This window comes from Symphodus melops (assembly GCF_947650265.1).
Source record: "Symphodus melops genome assembly, chromosome: 17".
Classification (NCBI taxonomy): Eukaryota; Metazoa; Chordata; class Actinopteri; order Labriformes; family Labridae; genus Symphodus; species Symphodus melops.
This window is the reverse complement of record NC_136707.1, coordinates 346,132-372,045: the sequence shown is the minus strand read 5'-3', so window position 1 is coordinate 372,045 and position 25,914 is coordinate 346,132. Positions and strand designations below refer to the sequence as shown.

The 25,914-nt window shown below is 48.8% G+C and overlaps 2 protein-coding genes across 3 annotated transcripts; both read left to right on the top strand.

Annotated features, from left to right (window-relative positions):
• Positions 1-926: 926 nt before the first annotated feature.
• Positions 927-7,682, top strand: ddx5 (DEAD (Asp-Glu-Ala-Asp) box helicase 5). Of its 2 annotated transcripts, none has more exons than XM_079366455.1 (13): positions 927-1,110; positions 2,133-2,304; positions 2,431-2,527; positions 2,665-2,798; positions 3,129-3,194; positions 3,284-3,425; positions 3,514-3,674; positions 3,759-3,931; positions 4,013-4,123; positions 4,525-4,586; positions 4,669-4,728; positions 6,057-6,278; positions 6,929-7,682. In XM_079366455.1, exons 1-13 carry the CDS (start codon positions 1,058-1,060, stop codon positions 7,330-7,332), a joined length of 1,857 nt encoding a protein of 618 aa, XP_079222581.1. In that variant the 5' UTR covers positions 927-1,057; the 3' UTR covers positions 7,333-7,682. The 2 variants fall into 2 exon arrangements, with proteins under 2 accessions (XP_079222581.1, XP_079222582.1); XM_079366456.1 differs by having other exon boundaries at positions 6,057-6,291; positions 6,929-7,052.
• Positions 7,683-10,622: 2,940 nt separating this feature from the next.
• On the top strand, positions 10,623-24,188 carry evplb (envoplakin b). Its single transcript, XM_079366065.1, has 22 exons — positions 10,623-10,885; positions 13,808-13,907; positions 14,066-14,220; positions 14,484-14,607; positions 14,740-14,868; positions 15,070-15,111; positions 15,205-15,366; positions 15,521-15,628; positions 15,791-15,886; positions 15,976-16,086; positions 16,624-16,770; positions 16,855-17,009; positions 17,404-17,501; positions 17,624-17,796; positions 17,893-18,071; positions 18,155-18,293; positions 18,579-18,772; positions 18,853-19,003; positions 19,160-19,243; positions 19,325-19,462; positions 20,260-20,352; positions 20,434-24,188. Exons 1-22 carry the CDS (start codon positions 10,845-10,847, stop codon positions 23,944-23,946), a joined length of 6,132 nt encoding a protein of 2,043 aa, XP_079222191.1. The 5' UTR covers positions 10,623-10,844; the 3' UTR covers positions 23,947-24,188.
• The last annotated feature ends 1,726 nt before the right edge of the window (positions 24,189-25,914 follow it).

Below are 25,914 nucleotides of genomic sequence, written 5' to 3'. Positions count from 1 at the left end.
CATATCAAAATATAATTCACTGAGCGTCATGGAAAAGTCTCTTTAATGTTTGGGTTGGTCCGGATGACGTCACTTACCGGCACGCATCGGAAGCACAGTCGGAGCCGAATCACTCCAGCTCTGTTTTGTACATATACATCCGCCGACTGTAATATGTATATATACAGTATATAATAGTTTTTTTTATAAAGGTCCTTCGCGGAAGTTTTAATAATTTGACCAGTGGTTTGTTTGGTTTTTTTTGTTTTAAAAAAAAAATAAGTTAACGATGAAAGGATATTCAAAACAAAAGACTCCAGCTATTTTAGGATCTACGTTGAAAAATATATGTATGAGTTCTTATGTTTAGGGTTAGGGTTTCTTTCTCATACTATTTAATGGGAGGTTTAGCGAGTCATACGCTGTTGTAAATGAGGGGTTTATTTTTATTTAAAATACAGTTACATCAGTTTTTTGGGGCCCTTAAAATTCACAGTCTAATGCTGCGTTCAAGTACTACTCGGGTGTTCCAATTTTCCGAGTTGGGGAGTCGTTCTTCGATATCATTGTGGTCACGTGATTACATTTCGGAGAGTAGGAATGATCAATCAAAAGCTAAAAACAGCGTGAATGCTAGGAAGAAGAAGATCTGTGAGATGTAACTTTGAAAAGTTAAAATTGAGAAAAAATATGATGTGCAATATATCAATTAACTAAAAATATGTCAACACTAACTAACATATTTTACCCCTCATATAATGACGATTCTGACAAGTAGGGAAGTTGTTCTCCTAATTGTTTCCCAATATCCGAGTTGTTGTTCCGACTTGAGCAGGCAGTTAAAGTGGGTTTTAAAACTCGTTTTTTTCAATGAGTTCAACCCAACACTACATAAACGCACCATAGGTTTAAACCGTGACGCGGATGAATACGTCGGAAGACAGACTTCCTCTCACCATATAAACCGGGCCTCATTTTTTCCTTACCGGCATTTCAGCATCACTGCCGGTCGGGATTTTTAGACGACCGTCAAACCTCAGCGTATTTATATTTTTTATTTATACTTATAACATTCAACATGCCTGGATACGCAGACAGAGATCGCGGCAGGGATCGCGACAGAGATAGAGGGTAAGCATCTTTTATTTCCGCGGGTTTTTGTGTTAACGGGTGATCGTTGGAAATGGCTGCCGACTCCCTACACGGAGAAAGACGCGTTAATATTCTCAAACAGAGCCACATCTCTCTAACAAACTCGACGTACATGTTGTTGTTGATTGTTTTGGGATTTAATACCCCTAAAACGAGCAGTTTCTCCGCTTTATTTCTCATCCGAAGCCGGTAACCGGAGCCGCGTCTCGTTGTCTTTGGCTCGAGGCCTACTTTCTGGCCTTGCGTCCCGGTGTTACGGTGAGATCTGCTACCATGCGGTTTTGTGCACTTCAGGACGCTTTCTTTGATAGAGGCTTTACATCTGTTGACACTTCATCTTGATTAAAGCCTGAACATACCTTGTGTTTCCATAACAGTAATTGACGGGATTTATATACTGAGAGCATTATTATTAATATTATTGTATCAAAACACGCTAGCCCTGAAATCTTAAACAACTCGACACCAAAACTTGCTCCTCCTCTCTGACAATACAAATACGATTATTAAGAAATGTAACTAAACGTCATTTGATGGCGGGAGAAAGATTTAAATGCGCTTGTGATCGTTTTGCTCTCCTGTTGCAGTTTTCGGTGAGGAAGCATATCTCGACGTAACACCTGCGTGGTTAGCTTCAGGCTGCGTTAGCTTGACACGCGTTAAAACGGCGAGCGTTGTATTCACCATCCAATAAATAAATAAAATGTTCTAATTGAAGTTGGCTTCATTTAAAGACTTTATGAAACAGTTAAAGATGGATTTGTGTTTTTAAAACTGTAACGTTTACGCCGTAAATGCAGCTAAGCTAAGCTAGTCGGCGTGTCGCCATGTGGCAGGAGAATGCGGATACAAAATGCCGGCTGTTTCCCCCATTGTTCCTCTGCTGGCTGGAAAGTATATAGCAGCTAGATCTCCTTGATATGACGCAGAAAATATTGCTCTGTTGGTTTTGTGTCCCTCTGGTTGCTGAACTAAAAGTCGACGGCTGGTTTTATTTGCAGGTACGGTGGCGGCCCGCCTCGTTTCGGGGGGAACCGGGGAGGAGGAGGAGGAGGGGGGAAGTTTGGGAACCCGGGAGAACGTCTGAGGAAGAAACAGTGGAACCTGGACGAGCTGCCGAAGTTTGAGAAGAACTTTTACCAGCAGCATCCAGACGTGGCCCGGAGGTCTCTGGTATGTCGGCAGCGTGGCTCCGTGTTATGCAACAGTGCCGGAAACGTGTTCTCCTCTGCACGTGCTGCAAGTTACGCAACAAGTTACCACAGCTGAACTTTGTGCTTTTTTTAAAAAAACTTGCAGCAAGAAGCCGAGCAGTACAGAAGGGCCAAAACCATCACGTTTAAAGGAAGAGACTGCCCGAATCCCATCATGAAGTTCCACGAGGCCAGCTTCCCATGTGAGTGTGCTCACTAAGGTTACGTTTGGTGCATTGTGTGCGGCACTAGTTTGCTTATGAGTGGAAACAAAGACTTCCCCTTGGTGTAATTAAAGTGTGTAAGAATAAATAATGAATGCTTGTCTTTTCTTCTGCAGCTTACGTGATGGACGTCATCAACAAACAAAACTGGACCGAGCCCACACCCATCCAGGCTCAAGGCTGGCCTCTGGCTCTCAGTGGGAAGGATATGGTCGGCATTGCCCAGACTGGTTCTGGCAAAACACTTTCTGTAAGTTACATGTTGCATTAGTAGTTTATTTGAGTACTGCCCGTTAGCTGTAGCACAGTTAGCTGAGAGCTCGTATAACCAAAGTACCACAGCATGACGTTCGTCCACAGAATAGATGAGGTACAAGGTCAAACATGCGTTAAAGTTAACGACAGGCGTGTGATCTGGTGATAATAACTTGGAGTGAAGAGCTGAAAAACAAATCGGAGCATGCAAAAGTAAAATCTGCTGTTTTAAATGTCTTGACGTTGTAGTTTAACTTTCCCAGGCTGTGGTTTGATTGTTGCGCCTGTTGAGATCCCGTTAGTGACTGTTGTGCTCTCTTTGCAGTATCTGTTACCTGCGATTGTTCACATCAACCACCAGCCGTTCCTGGAGCGTGGAGACGGTCCCATTGTGAGTGCAGTCTGACCGGCTCTTTATCCACTCTGTTCTCAGCTCTGAGGCTGACTTGTTCTGATTCCTCGTGTTGTCCTCTTCCGCAGTGTTTGGTCCTCGCCCCGACTCGTGAGCTGGCTCAGCAGGTACAGCAGGTGGCTGCTGAATACGGCAGAGCTTCTCGCCTGAAGTCTACCTGCATCTATGGAGGAGCGCCCAAAGGACCTCAGATCCGTGACCTGGAAAGAGGTATCGTACTATCGGTGGATTCTTTGGTTTGTAGAAGTCTTAAAATGTCACTTGAGGCGATTCTCTTACCGTGACTCTTTGCTCACAGGTGTGGAGATCTGCATCGCCACTCCAGGAAGGCTCATCGACTTCCTCGAGGCGGGAAAAACGAACCTCCGCCGCTGCACCTACCTCGTGCTGGATGAAGCTGACAGAATGCTGGACATGGGCTTCGAGCCGCAGATCCGAAAGATTGTCGACCAGATCAGAGTACGCACAGCGCCCGAGCTCTTAAACCATCCGAGGAGGCCGGACTTCAAGTCTTTGTTGCTAATGAGCGGTTTTCTTTTGCAGCCTGACCGTCAGACTCTGATGTGGAGCGCTACCTGGCCCAAAGAGGTCCGCCAGCTGGCTGAGGACTTCTTGAAGGAATACGTCCAGATTAACATCGGGGCTCTTCAGCTCAGTGCCAACCACAACATCCTGCAGATCGTGGACGTCTGCAACGACGGAGAGAAGGAGAACAAGTGAGTGAAAGCCCCGCCCTCGGCGTGACGCTTTCAGGTTCAACCTGATGCACAGACTGATGTTTGGTCTCCGTTCTTTAGACTGATCCGCCTGCTCGAGGAAATCATGAGCGAGAAGGAAAACAAGACGATCATCTTTGTGGAGACGAAGAGGCGATGTGATGACCTCACCCGGAGGATGAGGAGGGATGGGTAAGTTAAATAACGGCACTGTTTCAGCACAAAGTGTAATGAGAGCGGGAACTCAAAGATCCACGAGACGGACAGAAGCACTCTCGGACAGAAAAGTTAAAACCAAGAGTACGACCACAGATCGACGGGACAGACTTTTATCTCATGAAACAGGAAGTGACGTCAGTCTTCTGAGTTTATTTGAAGTGACTCCCTAAGACAGAAATATTCGATGACTTTGCCCATAAATGGACCATTACAGGCCACGCCTCCAACTTGAGTTTCAAGCAGCCCGATGTCATCACATGTCAGAGATCAGTGAGTGGGTCGAGTAGCTTCTGTGCTCCTGAGATGGATTCTGCTCGTCGTCATGGAAGCAAAGCTATACGTGACTTGTTCATTGAACGCTTCTCTCCCCTCAGGTGGCCCGCCATGGGAATCCATGGAGATAAAAGCCAACAGGAGAGAGACTGGGTTCTTAATGGTGAGCGTCGTTCTCGACAAACTCAACGTATCACAGTTTAACAATGAGCACCAACCAACTTCACGTCTGTTTTGTTTTCTAGAGTTCAAATATGGAAAGGCTCCAATTCTCATTGCTACAGACGTAGCCTCCAGAGGTCTAGGTCAGTATCCTCCCTGAACACTTCGCCACTCTGACGTATTTCCAAAAAAAAAAAAGAAAAGAAAGTGTTTTTGCTTTCTTTAACTCTTCTGCTTCTTTCTGAGTTTCTCCCCTGACCTGAAGGAGCAGTCTGTGTGGCAGGGCCTTGGCATGACAAGCCCAGGTCTCCAGAGGGGGAAGGAGGATTCTTGGAGGTGTCCTGACTGGCGAGGCACGCGTCTCCCAGTCGTGCAGATAAACAGAGGTGACCAGGTGCGGGTGCGGCATAACGCGCTGGCCTGCCTAAAAACGGGGGGCGAGTTGAAGGGCTGGCCACAGTTCCTCCCCCAAACATGCGTCGTCTGTTCTCTGGCAATGGTTTGGACTGCTTCACACACCCAGGCTCTGTAACGGTCCCAGCTCAAAGCCCGGCTCCACCGTCTCCTTCTGTCTTGCATGCCTGTTTGGGCGCCGCATTGCAAGCGTTGAGTCATTTTGGGAGGTGCTTTGGTTGTGTAGACGTGTTGTAAAGCATGGGTGGTGTTTAACTTTGCAGTCGACTCGTGTTGGAAGAGCAGTCTGTCAGATCGATCAAACCTTCACCTCTGTAGTGACATGGCTACTGGCGCTTTTGGTGACAGTGGGACATGCTAGTTGGACACAACTTGGACAAAATCCAAGCTCACACTCCTCCCTCGCCTGCGTTTCAAAGTCATGTCGAGACCTGCCAACAAGAGACGTTTTATCAAGTGAACACTGGCTCTGGGAGAATCTTGCCATGCAGAGAGGCGGGATGTTTGTAGACATCCTGCAGATTGGTTCAAATCTACAGTTTCTTTTTTTTTTTCTTCTTCTTTTTTTTGAGCAAGAGACACTGCAGTGTGAGCTTTATGGCTAACAGCACACGCCAAAGGGAGCCTTTTTTTAAAGAGCTAGTTTGAGCACACTAGGAGCAGGACGCCTGTGGGTCAGTTGGTAATGTGTGGGGCGTGCGCTGCAATGGGAATGGACTAGTGAATGCATACTCCACAAAATGGTAAGACTTCTGATCCGTTCTTTTTGAGGGTGGTGGTAGAGGGGGAGGGCTTTTCTTTTCTCCCACTGGATTGGAAGCAGATGGAGTGTGCATCCTTTATCTTTTCCCACCGTAGTCTCCCCAACGAGGAAATGTTAGCGTAGCTTCTCTAATGCTAATCTTTTTGCAGCCTTGTGGATTAACCAGCCCTGCCGTCGTCATGACAAAACTAACTTGGGCTCTTTTGTTTTTGATCTGGTTGTTGTGGTGGCATTGGTGCACATCTTTGTGTCCCGCCCTCCTCCTGTATGCCACACTGCAACACAATCTTACAGATGTTGAAGACGTGAAATTTGTCATCAACTTTGACTACCCCAACAACTCTGAGGACTATATCCACCGAATCGGCAGAACGGCTCGTAGCCAAAAGACAGGCACGGCTTACACCTTCTTCACTCCCAACAACATGAGGCAGGCCAGCGACCTCATCTCTGTGCTCCGCGAGGCCAACCAGGCCATCAACCCCAAGCTCCTCCAGATGGCGGAAGACAGAGGAGGTAAATCTAATTGGTGAGATACAGAAACTGTGCTGTGTTCTGCAGCCACTCTTCTTCTGCTGCTCTCCTTCGTTTCCTCTGCGACTTGGTTGACTATGTTAACGTCCACGCCGGCTTTTAGAGGCGTCCTTCTGATACCAGTCCAGGAACCGTCTCCACAGATTAACAGCTGCTACTAACATGTCAAAACTTCTCATGACGACACAACTGGTGAGCGGCCATTTTGGAAAAGTAACTGAGCTTTAAAAAAAGAGCACTTTATCTACTTTCATGTTGAGTCTATGAAGGTGTGATATCTCCACACACTCACTCAGACATGATGCACACACAGCTATTCTCACATGCAGGCAAACGGTCCAATCATAGAAATGCATGAGCAACGTTTTGATGTCCCGTTAAGATGGCGCTCTTTCTTTTTCCCTCCTTAAAGCGCTCTTTAAAGAAGAGATGTTTGAACGCATGCTGTCGGTTAGTAGTGTCCAGCTGTTTAAAGTCCTGGTCACATGACGTTTGTCCCCGCTGGTATCAGACGACGCCTCGTTGTCAGAACTGTAATCGTGAGCAGACGTGGTGTCGGAACATTTCACACACTTCAGTTTAAACTGTGGCCGTTTCCTCGCCGCTCTTCTAAAGTCTGTTTTCCTTTCCAGGTCGTTCAAGGGGCGGCCGAGGTGGTGACTTCAGAGACGACCGTCGGGATAGGTATTCTGGCAGGCGTGATTTTGGCGGTTATAGGGACAGGGATAACGGCAGAGGGTATGACAACGGACAGAGCAAAGCTTTTGGCTCAAACTCCCAAAACGGAGGCTACGGGGCCGGTAACGGCAACGGCTTCAGCGGAGGCAGCTTCAACGGCAACGGACAGTCCAACTTCAACAACCAGGCGGGAGCGTTCGGAGGCCAGAACAACTTCCAGGCCGCTCAGTTCGCTCCGAAGGCAGGACCACAGGCGCCCGCAGCTCACCCTCAGTTCCCCTTCCCCCAGGCGCAGGCTCCCCAGCAGCACCCCCCTCCGCTGGTGCCGTACCCCATGCCCCCCCAGTTCTCTCAGTAAACACACCGTACACTTGAAAGAAGTAATTTATTGCTTTTTGTCTCGTTTTAAGTTCAACACTTTAATCCTGAGTATTTTTTTTTTTTTTTTTTTTGTATTTACACGACAGGGTTACAGACAACTTGAACCTCGTATCAAGCCTTTTAAGATCTGCAGTGCAGCATTAGCCGTGTTGCGCACTTGTTTTTCCCCCTTTACTATTTAATTTGTTACATTCCTCATTAATGCTTTAGTTACGTTTTGTACTAGGTAATTACAAATGTATCGTTTTTCATGTGTATCCTTGAAAGTGATGTTATGCTCCTACCTGGAAGTGCACTGCATGATCTTTCAAAATAAAAAGTTGAAAATATGAGCTGGTATGTTTTTTATTTTTACTTTGTAGGAGCTGCTGTACTACCCCCGAGTGTCCAGCAGGTGTCAGGCATCTATTGTGTGTAAGCAGCTCGTTGTATGAAAGCCTGCACGAGTTGGTTACATGATGATTCAGATTTCAGCTGCAGCTTAAATGAGTCCTTCATGTTTCTAAAACATAAATAAATCTCATGTTGTGACTTCCTGTGGACCAGCGGGTTTGTAAATTCACAATGAGTCTCCATCAGGAGCTGTGATGTGCTGAATACTCAAACAAAACCATCCAGAGTGTTTTTGGCCAACTTGCACTTTTTAGTGGTGAAGATTTATAAAGATTTAATAACTTTAAAGAAGCTCTTATCTAAAGTCAGCTTGTTGAGGTTTTCTCTTGACACGTCATGATAACGTCACAGTGACGCAGCAGCTTCTCTTGGTCCCGGACAAGATCATAAAAATGAACTTAATGTTTTAATAAAGCAGGTTAAAAAGAATAATTCAGAAATGTCTCCACCTGCTGGAGACGCAGAGTAACGCAGGGCACTTTATAATCTGGAACATGAAGAGAAGAGGAAGCATTGGATTTAACATTTTACACTTCATTAATCCCTGAGGGGGGGGATACTGGTCTACACTCACCGGTGTCGTAGTCAAGACCACAGTCCCGGGTCGGCCCTGCAGGGTCTCCAGCTGGTTTGGGCAGGACCCCCTGTCATGCTAGCATCTGAACCCCGGGCCCAGCTGGACCCGGATGAGGAAGCTCAGCCTTGCCTGGGATATTCTCCTCACATAGAAACAGGAACCGACAGAGCTTTCCTCATACAGTTTGTTATATTGGCAGTGATTTAATATTTAAGGCCTCTTATCAGGCTCACAACGTAAAACACGTCATGAGGACATTCCTACAGCGAGCTGAAGGTGAAGACGAGCCAGCTGAAGAAGCCTTATGTTTGTTTTTCATTGATAAAACGTGTTTTTACATTTCCTCTGACTGAAGCTTCAGGAGATCAGAGTCCACGTCCACGTCAGACCTGCAGCTCCACCTCACAGATAATACTGAAGGTCATCACAGAGGGAACCCAGGCACAGGTCAGCTGTCAAGGATAATAGATTAAAAGTGTGTGTGTGTGTGTGTGTGTGTGTGTGTGTGGGCGCGGCTGATTTGTAGTATGTTAGGAACGCTCGCTCTGTGAATATGAGTCAAAGGAAACTGCTTTTTCTTATCCATCGTGATAAGTGACAGACACACCTGAGTGTTGAATGAGACATCGACATGAATAGAAACATGTTGGACGAACTTTTGTTTGATTGTGAAAACTATGTCAGCGATGTCGGAGAACTTTCAGGGAGGAGACAAAGTGAGCTGAGTTTATAAATGTGATCTGATCTCAGTCCTGTTGCACAACATGTGATCCCCTCTTTAGTTTCATCAGTGTGAATGTGGCTTATTTTTGAGTTTCTGTTAACCTGCTGGGGTCGCCACACACACACACATTAACACAAGGGGGAGGGTGTGTGTGTGGGGGGGGGGCGGCAGGTCACTTCCCCTTTGTTGCTTTAATTAATTGTTATTGACGCCTGTTTAAGCGGCGCTGAGAGTCAGGGTCATGTTAACCTGTTATCTCTTCACCGTGCTGTCACTCACTCCTCTCTGTGTGATCTCTTGCTGTTCCTCGGCCCCCCCCCCCCCCCCCCCCCCCCTCTTCTGGCCCTGCAGGTATGAGGGTGTTGGTTTTCGGAGTAACTGCTCAGGGTGTGTGCGTCAGACACACCCACTGCAGGCATGAGACGGAGCAGCATGCTGAGCAGCCTTCTCACCGCCGAGGCGTGAAGACATTGTTCTACCAGTGAAGGTGCCTTTACGCTCCAGCACACCCCCCCACCCCCCCCTCTGCCCACCGCCCCCCCCCCCCCCTCCCTCCCCCCTACCCACCCTCCACTGTGCTTAGGGTGCATACTTGTGTTCGTGCCAACACACACACGCTCATTAGACGTCTCCCTGCATACCTCGTCGTTATCAGCGTTTTTTTGATTCTTTGCAGCAGGTGGAGTTTAAATCTTTGCACATAGACTTTGACTGCGTGTGTGTCACAGAGAGATAACTCTGCAGGGCGTGTGCCTCTGATAACCTCTGAGATCAATCCGCTCCCTCTGCCTTGTTGGTTTCAGTATGACTCGACCGCTGACTCCAGCTGTGATCTGAGTTTAACGACCTGTCGGTGATGAAGCTGCGAAACGCTTCCACGGCACGTCAGACTGTGGAAGGAGGACGACGAGGAGAAGAGCAGGTCTAATCTCTGCTGTCTTATATTTGCAAAGACATGAACATTAAGTCGAGACAAAAGTGTGACCGGCTCGTTGGGTCCTGAACCTGCACGATGTCCCCCCCCTCCCTGCTCATCGCTCCAAACAGAGTCCTCTGAAGTGGACTATGTAGTGCACTTATTTGGCGTTACGGACACGGTGCTGGAGGATCCCTGGTTCTAGTCCTGCCCCGTACACTGTCCAATATATCAGGAGTATATCGCAGTAACCCCCCCCCCCCCCCCCCCCCCTTTGCCTCCAGTTTACTCCGACTGCTGTCTGTGTTCGTCCTCTGCTGGTTTGTTGTCGCCTCCTCACAGCTCATGTGAAATGTCCTTCGTCACATTAAAACGGTAGTGACACATCCGTTGGTTAAAAACGGACAATCAGCTTATTATGATTTTCGAACCTGTTGGGTTGCATTCCTGCTCGCTCTCCACAGTGGAGACAGAGAGAGCTTTATAATGCTGCCTGTGAAAACAGAGCTGCAGACACCAATCAGAGGCTGCAGACAGGTGTGTGTGTGTGCAGGTGGGGAAAGAAGAAGAAGGGTGTTTGAGGTGTTTGCTCAGGAGAGAAGAGGAAACCTGTAACGAGCAGAGTGGATGCTGAAGAGGAAGGATAAAAAGTCAGCCGAGGCTGTGGAGCGTCAAACAGGTCCGCCTGGTCTGCCACTTCTGACTGACGACACACCTGTTGGCCCTGGGAGGAGCTGAGACAGGTGGACGCTCCTTAAACTGTGTTAAAGGAGGAGGAGGAGGGGGACGCCAGACGAAGGAGCGAGAGGAGAGAGAGAGCAGAGAGGAACAGTCGGACTCAGATTACACACAAACAGGCCTGTGGACGGTCCGCCGAAGATGTCGAACAAAAAGGAATACAGTCCTGTGAAACTCAGCAAGTGAGTGCCCGTAAATACCTCTGCGTGTGTGTGCGCGTGTGTGTGTGTGTGTGTGTGTGTGTGTGTGTGTGTGTGTGTGTGTGTGATCCAGTCTCATGTTACTGTCCCTTCTTTTGTTTACACAACTCTCTGCTTTTATTTTTCCCCCCTCGACTTCGTGCAGCGTTTCAGCACTTTTCTGTCTCCGTCCTGTTTGTGTTTGCAAAGGGAGAGAGCTGTTTCATCCTGGACGATAAAAACACCCTCATGGTATCCCTTTAAACACACACACACACACACACACACACACACACACACACACACAGTCATGCGTCTCATTCAATCCTCTGACATCTTCCCTCCTGTGCAGTTTATAATAATGACACCACAGTGACTCTTTTCTTTTCTGGCTTTTATTTTATGTGTCTTTGCTCAAGGTGTGTGTGTATCATCAAAGTGTGTGTGTGTGTGTGTGTGTGTGTGTGTGTGTGCCATTCATCAGGCCGGTGTCGTGACTCATTAAGCGTCTCGGTCAACAGGCTGCCTTCAGAGCTCTAATCCAGCCGGGGCAGTTTATAATGGAGGGCAGCTTGTTGTCATTGCTGTGCAGTGGAACGAGTGCTTGTTTGATTAGAGGAGGGACTGAAGGTGCACACAGTCATAAATGTGTGTGTGTGTGTGTGTGTGTGTGTGTGTGTGTAATTGTGCAACCCCCCCCATGTGAGGGAGATAAAGCAGGTGTTTATCTCCCCTCGGTGCAGCGTGTCACCCTGAGGTGGACGAGGCGCTCCTTCACAGCGGGGCGTGTCCTGCCACCACGGGCTCCATGATAGCAGGCAGGAAAGGCGGAGGGAGCGGCAGGGCAGGTGTGTGTGTGTGTGTGTGTGTGTGTGTGTGTGTGTGTGTGTTTATCTGAACAGTCACACATGTTTGAATGGAAGTAAATGAGTCAGTTTGTGGGTGTTTGTCATGTTTTCTGTACAGGTTTCTGTTTTCATGATTATGCAACAGTTAGGTAGGACACAGTTAATCTGATTGGACGGGAAGCATCCGCTGATCGCTGGTACAGAGTGTGAAAGCACGGGGGACTTCTTAAAGACCCCGTCTTCTCCTCGTGTCCACCGCTCATGTTGTCAGTCTGTGAATCCTTCAGCTTTAATGATCATTTCAGCCTGAAACGCTGCTGTCTCTTTAAGGCCCCCCTCCCTATGTGCCCTCTGTCTTCTGATTGGTCAGCTCTCTGGAGGCCCTTCAGAGAGGCAGAACACTGCAGGGCTGCCAGTTGAGGCAGGGAGAAGAGAGTCAGTGTAAGAAGTTTCCCTGGCTCACGTGGAGGCTTGTAAACCTGGATGTCAGCTGTTAGTCTTGGTGGCGGTGAGGTTGGGCCCCGTGCACAGAGGCTATAGTCCTCCAAGCAGGCGGCCCGGGTTCAAGTCCGACCTGTGGTGTCACTCCCCAGTTCACTCATCTGTCCACTGTCCTCTGAAATAAAGCCAATCACAGAGCTGACATATAGAGACAGACAACCAGCCAATCACAGAGCTGACATATAGAGACAGACAACCAGCCAATCACAGAGCTGACATGTAGAGACAGACAACCAGCCAATCACAGAGCTGACATATAGAGACAGACAACCAGCCAATCACAGAGCTGACATATAGAGACAGACAACCAGCCAATCACAGAGCTGACATATAGAGACAGACAACCAGCCAATCACAGAGCTGACATATAGAGACAGACAACCAGCCAATCACAGAGCTGACATATAGAGACAGACAACCAGCCAATCACAGAGCTGACATATAGAGACAGACAACCAGCCAATCACAGAGTCAGCAGGTAACCAGCATGTGATTGGACTGTGGGAGGAAGCCGGGGAGAACATGCAGACTCCACACAGAGAGAGATTCAAACCAGCAACCTCCTCACCTTCCCCTGCTCCAAACGAATCCGGACCAATCAGGATCAGAGTCTAAAGTTAGACGGAGGAAACAAACTGAACAACATTTCATAATAATTTGACAGAAAAAATTCTTCGTTTATAAAAAAAATCTGAAGTTTTAAAGAAAAGGCTCAAGTTCAAGAGTGTGATGTTTTGTGATCCATTCATCGCTGTCTTTGGCTCCGCCCACTACGAGTCATAATGTCTGACTACAGCCGCCTCTGAAACTTAACGACGCCGGCTGTTTGATAAGAGCTGAATGTTCAGGAATGTCGAAGGAATGCCCCCCCCCCCCGTGTCCCCGGGGTCGTAACCCAGGTGTGTCTGGATGAATACTTTCCTTTGGAGGAGGAATGACGGAGCAAACACTCCGAGAGCACAAACAGGTCTGCAGGAGGAGTCTGTGAGTGACAGCTCGACCAGGAAGTGTTTCATTTATCAAACTAACTGCAGAAAGTTGTGTCAAATATATTTCATGACATTCTTTCTTAGCAGCATCGACCTGAGACGCCTGATGAGATGAAGACAGAAGGCCTGAGAGTCCTGCTGGCTGTGTTGTTGTCAGAGCTGTGTACATGGCTCCTCCCCTTCTGGATAAAAGCTGTTTGAGTGAAGGACTGGCAGGCAGCCGCTTCAGGCCCCAGACCAGTCAGGGGCCCCAAAGCAAGGGCCGACAAATTCTTCAATGATGATAAGAACCCTCCCTCAGAGGACCCCGTCTGACTCCCTCTTGGCGCCATGCTGAACGCTGCTTACATGTACATGCACTGTGAAGCTACGAGCTAACGAAAGAGCGCTAACGCAACAATATAGGACACGGGTGATTGCAGATCCAGCAAAAGAACAATTTTATCCACGTCTCGTGTTGGATAAAAGCCCCTCCCCTTCGTGAAAACGCGAGTGGAGATAGGTTTGAGGTGTCGAGGGTTAAATAAAAGCTGCAGACATGGTCGGCGTGGATGACTCTGAGCCTCTGCTGTCCCTGTGTGTTTCAGGAGTCAGGCCAACGAGCTCGCCGTGGTGATCGCTCGCATGCAGAAAAATGCAGACCAGGTGGAGAAAGACATCCTGAGGTCAGAGGAGCTGCTGGCTCAGGTAAGACATCACGTCCACTGTGTCTTCACTGTGTCTTCACTGTGTCTTCACCGTGTCTTCACTGTGTCTTCACCGTGTCTTCACCGTGTCTTCACTGTGTCTTCACTGCATGAGCAGTTTTGATGACTCATCAGTTTTGATTCTTTCTGCTCCTGCAGGACACAGAGCGGGATGCAAAGAACCAGACCCTGATCCACCAGAAGGCCAACTCGGACAGCCTGGCACAGGCCGAGGAGCTGCTGAAGGATCTCTTCATGGACGTGGACAAGTCCAAGAGACTGCACCACCCGCAGGCGGAGGAGATCGAGAAGGAGTGAGTTTAATCTGACGAATCGTCAAACACAAACAGACACACCCCAAAAACTCGACGCGTCGCATACCTGGCGAGATGTTCCGCCACAGACAGTCGCCTGTGATCGTCCCCGCCCGCCTGCTCAAACTTTATTTATACAACACCTTACATACACACATGCAGCTTACAACAGGAAGTGGAACGTTCAAAAGAGATGGCACATCCTGCTTCAGGTAGTTCATCTGTCGTCTTTGAGTTACCAGTAAAAACACTTTTTGTTTCAGTGTGAATAATCTGCACCAGCGCTGGGTGAACGACTGCGCCACCTACAGGAAACTCTACGACCGCATGCAGACTTTTGAGCCCACACAGAAGATCGGCTGGGGTCCTCTGCTGGACGACAAACAGGTGGGTGTGAGGTTTTGTTGACTTTCAGTGCACAGACTTCCTTGTTGACCATCAGCTGTAGCATCTCTCTCTCTCTCTCTCTCTCTCTCTCTCTCTCTCTCTCTCCCTCTCCCTCTCTCTGATGTTCTGCAGAAACAGCTGAACGCTGAGCCGTATGGCCCCAAACTGTCTGACGTGGAGAAGCAGATCGCGGCGCACAACATCCTGCACCGGTCGATCGAGGACTACAGCTCCCAGCTGACGCCCAGCACCACCTCCAAGGTAACTACGGTTACCACGGTAACGGAATCATAAACACTGATGAAAAACACTCGGACGATATCGATAATCCTTCCTGCATCACATGCTGTTTTGACTCCTCTCAGTCCTTCAGCAGCTGTATGAATGTAGATCAAGTGTTGAAACACAGAGAGGCTCTCCTGGACAGACACTGACCTGCTTCTTCTTCTTCTTCTTTTAAAGGAGCAGTACCCAGCTCTCAAGGAGAAATACGCCAACCTTTACGTGAGTCTTCACGTGTCACTGGAGTTGTTTGAATGAGTTCACTCGGGTTGTGTTTGTGTTTATTTTGCGTGCATGTCGTGTATCTTTCTACAGGAGAGCTCCCAGAAGAGGAAAAACCACCTGACCTCTCTGTACGAGTACATGCAGAGCTGCAACAAGGAGCTGGGCTACCTGTCGGGCCAGCAGGAGAGGATCCTGCAGAGGGACTGGAGCGATCGCATGGTGGACCCCCGGGGCGTCCGCATGGAGTACGAGGTGACGTCAGCACAGATCCTGTTTGGTTGAGTCCGCGTTCCCTCGAGCTGCTCTATGAACGAGCTGTTTGCGTTGACTTGTTTAGAAAGGAATCTTTGTAGTTTCTGCCTGAAACAACATGTCATGTTTCTCTCTGTTCCTTCATCGCTCACAGACGTTCAAAACAAACGGCCTGATCGCTCATGAGACCGAGGTCAACAAGCTGCAGAAGGAGGGAGAAACTTTAATTGGGAAAAAACATCCGGGCAGCGCCACAATAAAGGTACAGACACTAGAACCATAATGTTCACACTGCAGGTCCTCCAGGGTCCACCTGCTGAGGAGTCCTCTGTAGCTCTCAGATTTAAAGAAAACACAGACTCACATGACTGTCATGAATTCGCCTCACAGAGACGCAGGATTTGAATCAGTGTGTCGTTTGCAGGCTCACATGGAAACTGTGCAGAATTTTTGGCAAGGTTTCCTCAACCTGTGTCTGGCTCAGGAGACTCACCTGGACAACATCGACAACTACAAGAAGGTAATGATCCGCCCTGAGCACACGGTGACGGCCTGTGATTGGACGCCTTCCTGCTCAGTGTTAAAGCATGTTGCTTTGTTTTGGTGCAGTTCCAGCTGGAGGCGGAGACGTTGTCCGACTCGCTGCAGAGACTCAACGCCTCTCTGGACCCGAAGTCTCTGACGAACAAGAGCAATGCCGAGGCCCTGCTGGTGATAGAGGTACGTCTGTGTTTAAATATTAGTCTAGACATCTCTCCCCTTCCTCTAAAATAAACAAAGGTCAAAGGTCGCTGAGCTGTGAAATGAACAGACGCTCACGATTCAAAGACTCTCCCCGTTCCTCCTCAGTGTGTGAATGTGCTTACTCTGCTGCAGCCTCTACCATCAGTGTGTGAATGTGTATGAATGGATGAGTTAATACTGATGGACTCTGCAGCAGCCTCTACCATCAGTGTGTGAATGGATGAGTTAATACTGATGGACTCTGCAGCAGCCTCTACCATCAGTGTGTGAATGTGTATGAATGGATGAGTTAATACTGATGGACTCTGCTGCAGCCTCTACCATCAGTGTGTGAATGTGTATGAATGGATGAGTTCATACTGATGGACTCTTTACTCTGCAGCAGCCTCTACCATCAGTGAGTGAATGGATGAGTTCATACTGATGGACTCTTTACTCTGCAGCAGCCTCTACCATCAGTGTGTGAATGTGTCGGTGTGTCCTGCGGTCTGAAAGCTTTGTCTTCTCCTTCAGGGCGATGAACCTGCAGTGAGGAGGAACGAGGAGCGCCTGCGCTCCCTCAGAGAGCTCAGCGGCACCATCGCTCCTCTCAAGTCACGCCGAGTCCAGCCGAACAAACCCACAGACGCCGTGTCCCTGTGCGACTGGGAGGACGAGGAGGTAGGACGCCGCAGCGACTCGCAGGCTTTATTACACATGAAACATGGCTGCTCGTAACGTCACTCCTCTGTCTGTGTGTTTCAGGACATCGTGAGGCGCGGTGATATGCTCAAACTAAAGTCCAACTCCGATAATAAGAACTGGGTCCTTCAGACCGACAGTGGGAAGACAAAAACCCTCCCTGGGGCGTGTTTCATGGTCCCACCGCCTGATGAGGAGGCCATGGAGACATTAAACAGGTACAAAGTGCAACCAATCATTCCACTTTATTTAATGACAGCAGGTAGAGGAACATAAAACAGCCAGAAAGACACCATGATGATGACACAACAGAGAGACCTCAAATAACCATGAAGGGACACGAGGACGCCACAGAGCACGAGTGATTTAAAACGACTCTGACAGGAAAACAACATCTGCAGCCTCCTCAGGACCTCCTGGTCCACGTCCTCTCGGGTCTGGGACCTGAGCAGTCTATGATCCACTCATAGTCCTCCACAGTGTCCAACGTGACCCCTGGATGTGGAGGACAGAGAACCCCTCTTACCTGATCTGAGTTCATCTAATCTGATCTACAACAGCTCCCGAGGATCTTTGTGTAATGTGTGTGTGTGTGTGTGTGTGTGTGTTCAGCCTCGACAGAGCTCTGACGGGCCTGAAGAGTCGTAGATCCGCCCTCTTGACCTCCCTGAAGAACCCCAGCGTGGAGGCGGTGCGGCCTCAGAAGGCAGGTGAGAACAGCACAGGTGTGATTCGGTTTAAGCAACAATCCGTCATTAGAGAACAAATCAAGAAGACGGGTTTGATGGATTCATCCAGCTTTGTTTGTTTTTTGCTCTTTGCTCCTTCTCAGCCGCCGTAGCGAGCGCTCCAGAGGATCCGCGAGCTGCAGAGCTGGCGAGTGAACTCGACAGGATCAACAAAGCGCTGGAACGAGCCGAAAAAGAAATCCTGAATCGACTCCGAGCTCCGCTGGACAACCGTGAGCCCACGCAGGACCTCGCTAACCGCCTGCAAGAGCACGAGGTGAAGACGTCTTCCTTTTTTTTTTAAAGACGACTTCTATTCCTTCATCTCTTCTCCAAGTGTTGACATCTGCCCCCCCCCCCCCCCCCCCTACAGAAATCTGCTCTGACTGTGAGGAAGCTGGAGGCGGAGAAGTCTGCGGTCCAGAGAGAGATGGAGCCAATCCTGGCAAAGAAACCCGTCGGGCCGACCGCCTCCACGCTGCCCGTCAAACTCAGCGCCACCAACAACAAGCTGGACGACATCTACGCGCTCCTCGACCTCTACAACAAAAAGTAAGAAGACATGAAGGACACTTGAGCAGAGTGCAGATTCTTTGGACTTGATTAAACTCCTGCGTGTCTCGACTCCTCCCCAGAGCTGCGGCCTCCATGTACCTCGAGAAGCAGATCAAGAAGGTGGATGGCATCGTCTCCGGTTACGAGGAGCAGCTCGCTAAAGACGGCACCATTCTCAATCAACCCAACGCCCTTCAAAGTCGCAACCAGCAGCTGCAGGTGACCGTCTTAACCATGCACCTCACGAAGTCTTAGAAAGGTCGCCTGTGACCGATGGATGGTGTCCGGTTGCCTCCTGAACGTTTGGAGGTTTGCGAGGAATGACCCGGGTCGAGTTCACTGAAGGGGTTAAACATCCCGTCTGGCCTGGAAACACCTTGAATCCCCTGGAGGAGCTGGAAGGGGAGGACTGCTTCCTGCTGCGTCCACGACCCGACCGCCGATGATGAAGGGATGCATGTGTAAGAGCGCAGGAAGTAACAAAGTTATGTTCTGGTCAAACAGGCTGTGCGGAAGGATGTGGCTGCGAAGAAGGATGAGCTGAATAAACTGGGTAAAGACCTGGACCTGACGCAGCAGGCGTGCAGCTCCCTGCAGCAGAGCTTCAAGGAGTACTGTCCTGACGTCCAGCGTCAGGAGAAGGAGGTGAAGCTGCTGAAGAACCGCTACGTGATGGTGAACAGTCAGCTGCAGGACAGGTGAGCCAGCTCCTTCACGGCTCCTCACACATCCTGCTGAACTGACTTTGATTCCTGTCCTTGTTTCATTCTGGCTTCAGATCCGCTCTCCTGAAGGACGGGACCAATAGAAACCAAGACTTCCAGAGCGCCGTTCATTCGCTGGATTTCTTTCTAGTTAACCTGCCCGACAATAAAATCAAACCGAGTGATGACGTGGCGCGGATCACGGCCAAGCAGAACGCTCAGAAGGTGCGTGGGAAATGTTCTTTTTAGACTACGACCTCACTTCCTGTCCATCCATGTGTGGGCGGGGCTTATCGTGTTAACCACAGGGGATGAAATATGGCGACTGATGCGAGACGGGTTGTAAAATGATCCGCTGTGATTTGTCGCCGTCTTCTTTAGAGAGTGATGGAGGACATCAAGAGGAAGTCGGAGGACTTAAACAAAGTCAAGGTTCTGTCCCGGGATCTGCAGATCGTCCTGAACGTGAGTTCACAGAGTTTTGATTCTTGTCGTTCATCAACATCAGACGTTCATCACTTCAGTGTTTGTTCTTTCTCTCTGCAGGAGTATGACATGAAGTCCAACACTTACCGCGGCGCTTTGAACGACGACGATGACGAAGACGATGATGATGATGACGACGACGAGCCAGCCGCAAAGAAACGCCAAACGTTGACGATGGCTGAGGCTGTGCGAAGAAAGGTACATGAGATAAAGCTCGCCCGCCGTGCGGTCAGATGGTCGGACACGCGCTCGCTCTGTACGTGACCAATCAGGAGGGAGCGTTGATGTTTGTAAAGTTTCCTTTGAGAACTCTCACACTGTCAAACTTCCTCGACGGGACGCTGATGGCCCAGCGGTTTGGTTGTACTCTGTGTTCAGAAGCTGAAGAAGGTTCAAGTCCGACCTGCACTTCCTTTCCGGTGTTTAACTTCCTGTCTCAGGATGTTTTAACCGCGTCTCCTGTTCCATCGAAATAACAACAGAGAGTACGAAAATACACGGAACAAAACTCTCACTCGTACACACACTAACAAACACACACACTCACACACACATGCGCAAACACACACACAAAAACACACACACACTAACATGCACAAACACACACACAAAAACACACACACACTAACATGCACAAACACACACACAAAAACACACACACACTAACATGCACAAACACACACACACACTAACATGCACAAACACACACACACACAAAAACACACATGCACAAACACACACTCTCACACATATGCACAAACACACACTCACACACACAAACACACACATACACACACACACACATACACACACACACACACACATACACACACACACACACACACACACTCTAGTGAATATCTTTTGGTGATGGGAGGGAAAACCACATCAAGCGTACAGATTGTTGTTGCCATGGTGATTTCCCACAGTAGCTGCACGTCGGACTCTTCACTCACGTTTTGAGTCTTCTGTAATTCGACCTTCTGCCTCCTCAGGAGAAAGATCTGCTGAACCTGTTCGCTGAGGTCTCTGCAGAAAACAGCCAGAATCTCAACCAGCTGGAGACGGCAAAGAACATCAAGGCCCGGGTATGACATCACACACACGAGAGCAACAACCTTCATCATCACCACCGCTTTATTCTGACATCTCTCTCCTTTGACCGGCAGAATGAAGACAGAGTGAACGAGGTGGTGGTCAGCCAGCAGCTGCAGATGCAGAGCCAGAAGAGGGACCTGGAGGAGAGCGACAGCTTGAAAAATGAACTCGCTGAAGAGATTTCCAGACGCTTACTCGCAGAGAAAAACCTGGAAATGTACCGTACCAGGTTTGTGTCTTTGAAGAGCAGGAGAGGGGTGGAGAGGTTTCAGGAGAAGGAGGTGGTGGAGTACTACAGAGACCCCAGACTGGAGGTGGAACTGGAGTCTCTGAGGAAAAGAATCCAGGAGGAATCATTTAAGAGATCTCGAACCCACTCAGAGATAGAAATCCTAAACGAGAGGATCGTCAAGCTCGAGCTCCAGCTGACCACCGTCATACCCAAACTAGTGAACAGGGTGGTGACTGAATACGAGCGAGACCCGCAGCTGGACAAAGAAGCCGAAAAGATCAGAGAGGAGATGCGGAGGTTACGACTGGAGCTCCAAACGAGGAACACGGAGACAGTTAACGTGAAAACTCAGCTCACCGTTCTGTCCCAGCAGAAACCGAAGATCAGGGAGAAGGTGGTGAAGAAAGAAGTGGTGAGGCTGGAAAAGGATCCACACATGCTGAAAGCCGTTCTCACCTTCAAGAGCGAAATCTCAGAGTCTGAATCTCAAGTGAAGGAGCTTAATGATAGCATTTTTAGAATAAGGAGCCAAATAAACACGCTGGAGAGGATTATTCCCACCATCCAACCCAAGGTGGTCAGCAAGGTGGTGAAGCAGGTCCAACAAGATCCAGAAACCCTGGAAGAGTCCAAGAAGCTACGCCTCGCCCTGAAAGAGGAGAGAGAGGAGAACGACGTCTTGCTGAAGGATCTGACCACGTTTCAGCTGCGTTACAGTGAAGTGGATAAGCTCCGGTCTAAAGTGGAGGTGAAGGAGGTGATCCATGAGATCTTCAGAGTCGATCCTGACACGGAGGTCCAGCTGGTGCGTCTGAAGAAAGAGCTGCAGGACACGAATCGCAACCGCACTGACCTGGAGAAGGAAATAACCTCTGTGATGTCGACTCTGACCACCCTGCGCGGCCAGAAACCCAAAGTGGAGTTCAAGGAGGTGACCCAGGAGGTGGTCATAGAGGAGAAAAGCCCCGAGGTCATCAGGGAGTTGCAACGGCTGAGCAACCAGGTGTCCCGTCTGCAGCTCAACTACGACACCGCCCTGGAGCTGCTGACCCACCTGCGTAAAGAGCGGGACGACTTGAAGGCCGAGAAGTCAAAGGTGGAGACGAAGCTCGTCAACAAAGAGCTCATCAAATATGAGAATGATCCTCTTCTTGAGAAAGAGGCGGACAGACAGCGGAGGAACCTTAGAGAGGAGATTCAGCAGCGCCGCAGTGTGGAGGAGATCCTCTTTGACCTTCAGAACCAGTACATCCTGCTGGAGAGGCAGAAACCAGAGGAGAAGATCGTAATGAAGGAGATGTTGCGTCTTCAGAAGGACCCGAAGCAGATCCTGGAACATGAAAAGTTGAACAAGTCCCTCGATGAGGAAATGAAAACTCGCAGAAAGCTGGAGTTAGAGGTCAGACAGCTCAGATCCCTGGTCCAAGACAAACAGAGCACGCTGGCTCAGATGGATGATCGACAGAAGAAGATTCAGGTCGAGTCAGAGCTCAGGCAGATCAAAGCTCGCATCCTCGAGTTAGAAAACTTCCCAGCACCTGTGGAGGAAAAGATCGTCATCGAGGAGGTCCTCAAAGTGGAGAGAGATCCTGAGCTGGAAAAAGTCGATGATGATCTACGTGTCAAAATGGAGACGGAAAGCACAAATATCAGTCGACTGGAGAGAGAGATCCGAAACCTGAAGCACAAGTTGGTCATCCTGCAGAAGGAGAAGTCGATGGAGAAAGTTGTTTACAGGGAAGTCGTCCGTGTAGAGAAGGACCCGGGAGTCGAGGCCGAGAGGGAACATCTGAGAGAGCTGGTAACGCAGGAGAGAAATCTCAGACGGAATCTGGAGGATAACGTGCAGAACTTCAACATCAAATTCACCCATCTGCAGTCGTCTAAGTCCATGACCTCTCAGGAGGAGGGAGCTCTCGCCAGCAACAGAGACAGTCTGAAGAGGGAGAAGGACGATCTCCTCAAGCAGCTCAAAATACTGGAGTCTGAACGACATACCATCAGCATCACCTTCCAGCAACAGTCCAAGCTGATGAGCGAGAGGAACCAGATGGCACGGCATAGGAATCTTAAATCCTCCTCGGAGGTTCAGCTTCTGGAGAAACAAATCCTTGAAGAGAAAGACAGAATCAACGAGAAAGAGGCCGTCTTGTTCGAGCTTATGAACACCATCAAGACGGAAGAGCACACTGAAACTCACACCAGAGAGACCAACCTGTCCACCAAGATCACCATCCTGGACCCGGAAACCGGTAAAGACATGTGTCCCTATGACGCCTACATGGCGGGGCTGATTGATCGCGACCAGTACATCCACTTGTCAGAGCTGGAGTGTGACTGGGAGGAGATCACTTCAACGGGTAAGGATGGGGACACAACAGTTCTGCAGGATCGTAAGAGTGGGAGGCAGTACCCTGTGAAGGATGCTCTGAGGGCCGGTCGGCTGACTCAGTATGATCTGATGCGCTACAAGGAAGGGAAAATGCCCATTTCTGAGTTTGCCCTGCTTGTTGTCGGAGAATCCAAAAAGCCGTTTGTTCCAGAAATAGTACCGCCGAGATCACCCACCAGACCTGCCCCCTCCTCTTCTCTGAACTCCATGTCAGCCTCCCTGCGCTCCTCGCTCCCCAGCCTCAACTCCAACTTCACCTCGACCCTGAACTCGCACCACAGCAGCAGCGCCAAAGACCTGACCACTGTAGGAGTAGATGAGAGCTTTCCCATCTCTGGTATTTATGACACCACCACTGACAGCCGCATGTCCGTAAGAAGTGCCCTGACCCGCCAGCTCATTGATCCCGACACGGCTCTGAAGCTGCTGGAGGCACAGGCAGCCTCCGGTGGAATCGTTGATCTCAACAGAAAGGACAAAATCTCCGTCCACAAGGCGGCTCAACAAGGCCTCATTGACCAAGGTCAAATGTACAAGCTCCTGAACGCTCAGAAAGCTTTCACCGGAGTTGAAGATCCCACAACCAAAGCTCGTCTCGCGGTGGGACCTGCAGCCCAGAAAGGTTATATCCCCGCGGAGAATGCAAGAAGGTACATGGAGGCTCAGTACCTGACCGGTGGGCTGGTGGATCCCTCTAGAGCGGGCCGCCTCACCGTGCAAGAAGCTCTCAATGCCGATCTGATCGACAGCAAAACTAGCAAAGCGCTGCAGGACGAGGGTTCCTACTTGAAAGAGCTGGTGGACCCGATCAGTAAGGAGAAGATCTCGTACAAGCAGGCGATGGATCGGTGTAAGACAGACGCCAGCACGGGGCTCCTGCTGCTTCCTGCCACATCCACTGAGTCTCTAAACACCCCGTCATACTCAAACTACCGGTTCAATTCGCCCTACAGAATGTAGATAAAAATGACAACCATTAATTTGGGGATTTTATAATAACGCTAACAGAAACATGTTGAGATGTAGATTCTAGATTCATGTTTCAAACTTCTTCTTTTTTTGGTGAAACCGAACATGTGAAGCTTTTTACTTTGTGGGTCTTCTGTAAAAAATGAGGGTCATGTTTTTTTTATTTTTTTTTATGGTTTACTTTTGTGTCAGCTCCTTCACACACGCTTATTAAAGTACAAGCTTGATATGAACATTTCTGTCCCGTTTTCTGTTTGTTTGATTTGTAAACAAATCTAGGTTTGAGTCCAAGAGACGTGACAATATAAGGCATTGTTTGGATCACATTAAGGTGCAATATATAGCTCTGACACCTAGTGTTTAAAATGGGTACTGCAGTCTAAATTCAAAACATTGTAGAGAGCTGTCTCCCTCCGCCCCAGACTTAGAGAAAGTTCACTTTACAATCTCACTCTCTAAACATCTCACTGACTGGACCTCTGGACAAGATGCTAGTTTAGCTGTCTGGTGTTAGCATGTAGCTCAGGTAAAGCCACACAGAGCTGCTAGCATGGTTGTTTAGTCTCGCTGTTAATGTAAAGACGGATTACAAAGTGGCACAACACAATGGATCATCATCACTTCACGACAACATCGCTATACTTAGCATGCATTGCTGCTAAACCCTGATGAGTCATATGTTTGGAGTTGAGGGATTATGGATGCAGATTAAAAATGGCTCACCGCAGGTTTGGAGTGGTTAACAAGGTCAAACTCAGGGGTCGACTTTGGAGGGACGCACGTGTCTGAAAATAAAACAATCTGGGCAAGAAAACAGGCTCTAGAATTGAACCCTTTAGTCACACTTTAACGCCGTAGAAAGAATTTATATTGTTTGGTAAATGTCTGAGATCTGACCCCCCACAGAGGAGGTCATAATGTGGGACTCTGAGGCCTCTCTACTGGGATGTCTGTCTGCCAGATTACACGCTGACTGGAAGGACTTTGTGGGATTACTGACCATGATCCGGTCTGGAGGCTGACGTGACCCTGCTCTGCGTTTAGAGGAAGTAAAGCCTCTTCACCTGACTGTTGTATCATTACAACATAAAATAGAAGGTTTTATAAAGATCTTTATTTAACATGCGGATCCTCAAAAAACCTTACGTTAACATTTAAGATGTCACTTTGAGATGTTGCAACACTTAAACAGATAAACAGACCAATGCAGAGCGGGCTAAACGCTGAAGCTTCAGTGTCCACCACTTTGTGAGCATCCATCAGTGGTTTGATGAGACTGAAAACCGGTCTTGAGACAAAGACCGATCTCAAATACTCCAACACTGAACTAACTTGCGATGTATCTCGGCAGCCTCATATTTCTGTTTCTTCTTTGAACGTGTGATTTGTTTCATCGGCGCTGCAGAGACTCGAGCCCACGTGTGATGATTACACTCCTGATAAAAAGCAGAACACGTCACATACAGGAAGTGGAAACGCATTCCTCTGATCGATGCAGACGCTAATTGGTGGCTTCTTTTTGTTTTGGCTGGATTGTTATTATAATAATAATTCTGAGTGCCGTGTTTTAAACCTTTACAAAAAGCTTTTCCATATTCGTCTCTGCCTCGTGATTTTTATGAATGAATATAAAAATGGCCTCCTGTTTGCCCGCCCTGCAATCATCTCCTCACCATGTGAGCTGGGACTAAAAGCTTCTCATTCAGCTCCGAGCTTCAGACACACAGGAGCAGCTGAGTGAGTGACAGACCAACACTGATTATTAAAACAAGAAAAAGCACAACAGCACAATCTAAAGCAGTCTGCTCATCACCGCTGCAACAACAGTTCTGAGCTGTGCTTCAACAAACATAGTATGGATGCGTAAACCACAAATCTGACGAGGTGTAGGCTGAGGGGACCCCGTTGGCCTCGTGGTTAGTTTTCATGCCCCCCATTTACTGCATGTTTCTAATAAGC

What these genes read in the sequence shown, in the direction of transcription:
- ddx5 (XM_079366455.1), top strand. Translation starts at nt 1,058, where the DNA reads ATGCCTGGATACGCAGACAGAGATCGCGGCAGGGATCGCGACAGAGAT. An exon ending in GATCCGTGACCTGGAAAGAG is followed by an intron (nt 3,426 to 3,513) that starts GTATCGTACTAT and finishes CTTTGCTCACAG; the next exon opens with GTGTGGAGATCTGCATCGCC. An exon ending in CGGAGGATGAGGAGGGATGG is followed by an intron (nt 4,124 to 4,524) that starts GTAAGTTAAATA and finishes CTCTCCCCTCAG; the next exon opens with GTGGCCCGCCATGGGAATCC.
- evplb (XM_079366065.1), top strand. Translation starts at nt 10,845, where the DNA reads ATGTCGAACAAAAAGGAATACAGTCCTGTGAAACTCAGCAA. An exon ending in CGCCCAGCACCACCTCCAAG is followed by an intron (nt 14,869 to 15,069) that starts GTAACTACGGTT and finishes CTTCTTTTAAAG; the next exon opens with GAGCAGTACCCAGCTCTCAA. An exon ending in CTGAGGCTGTGCGAAGAAAG is followed by an intron (nt 19,463 to 20,259) that starts GTACATGAGATA and finishes CTGCCTCCTCAG; the next exon opens with GAGAAAGATCTGCTGAACCT.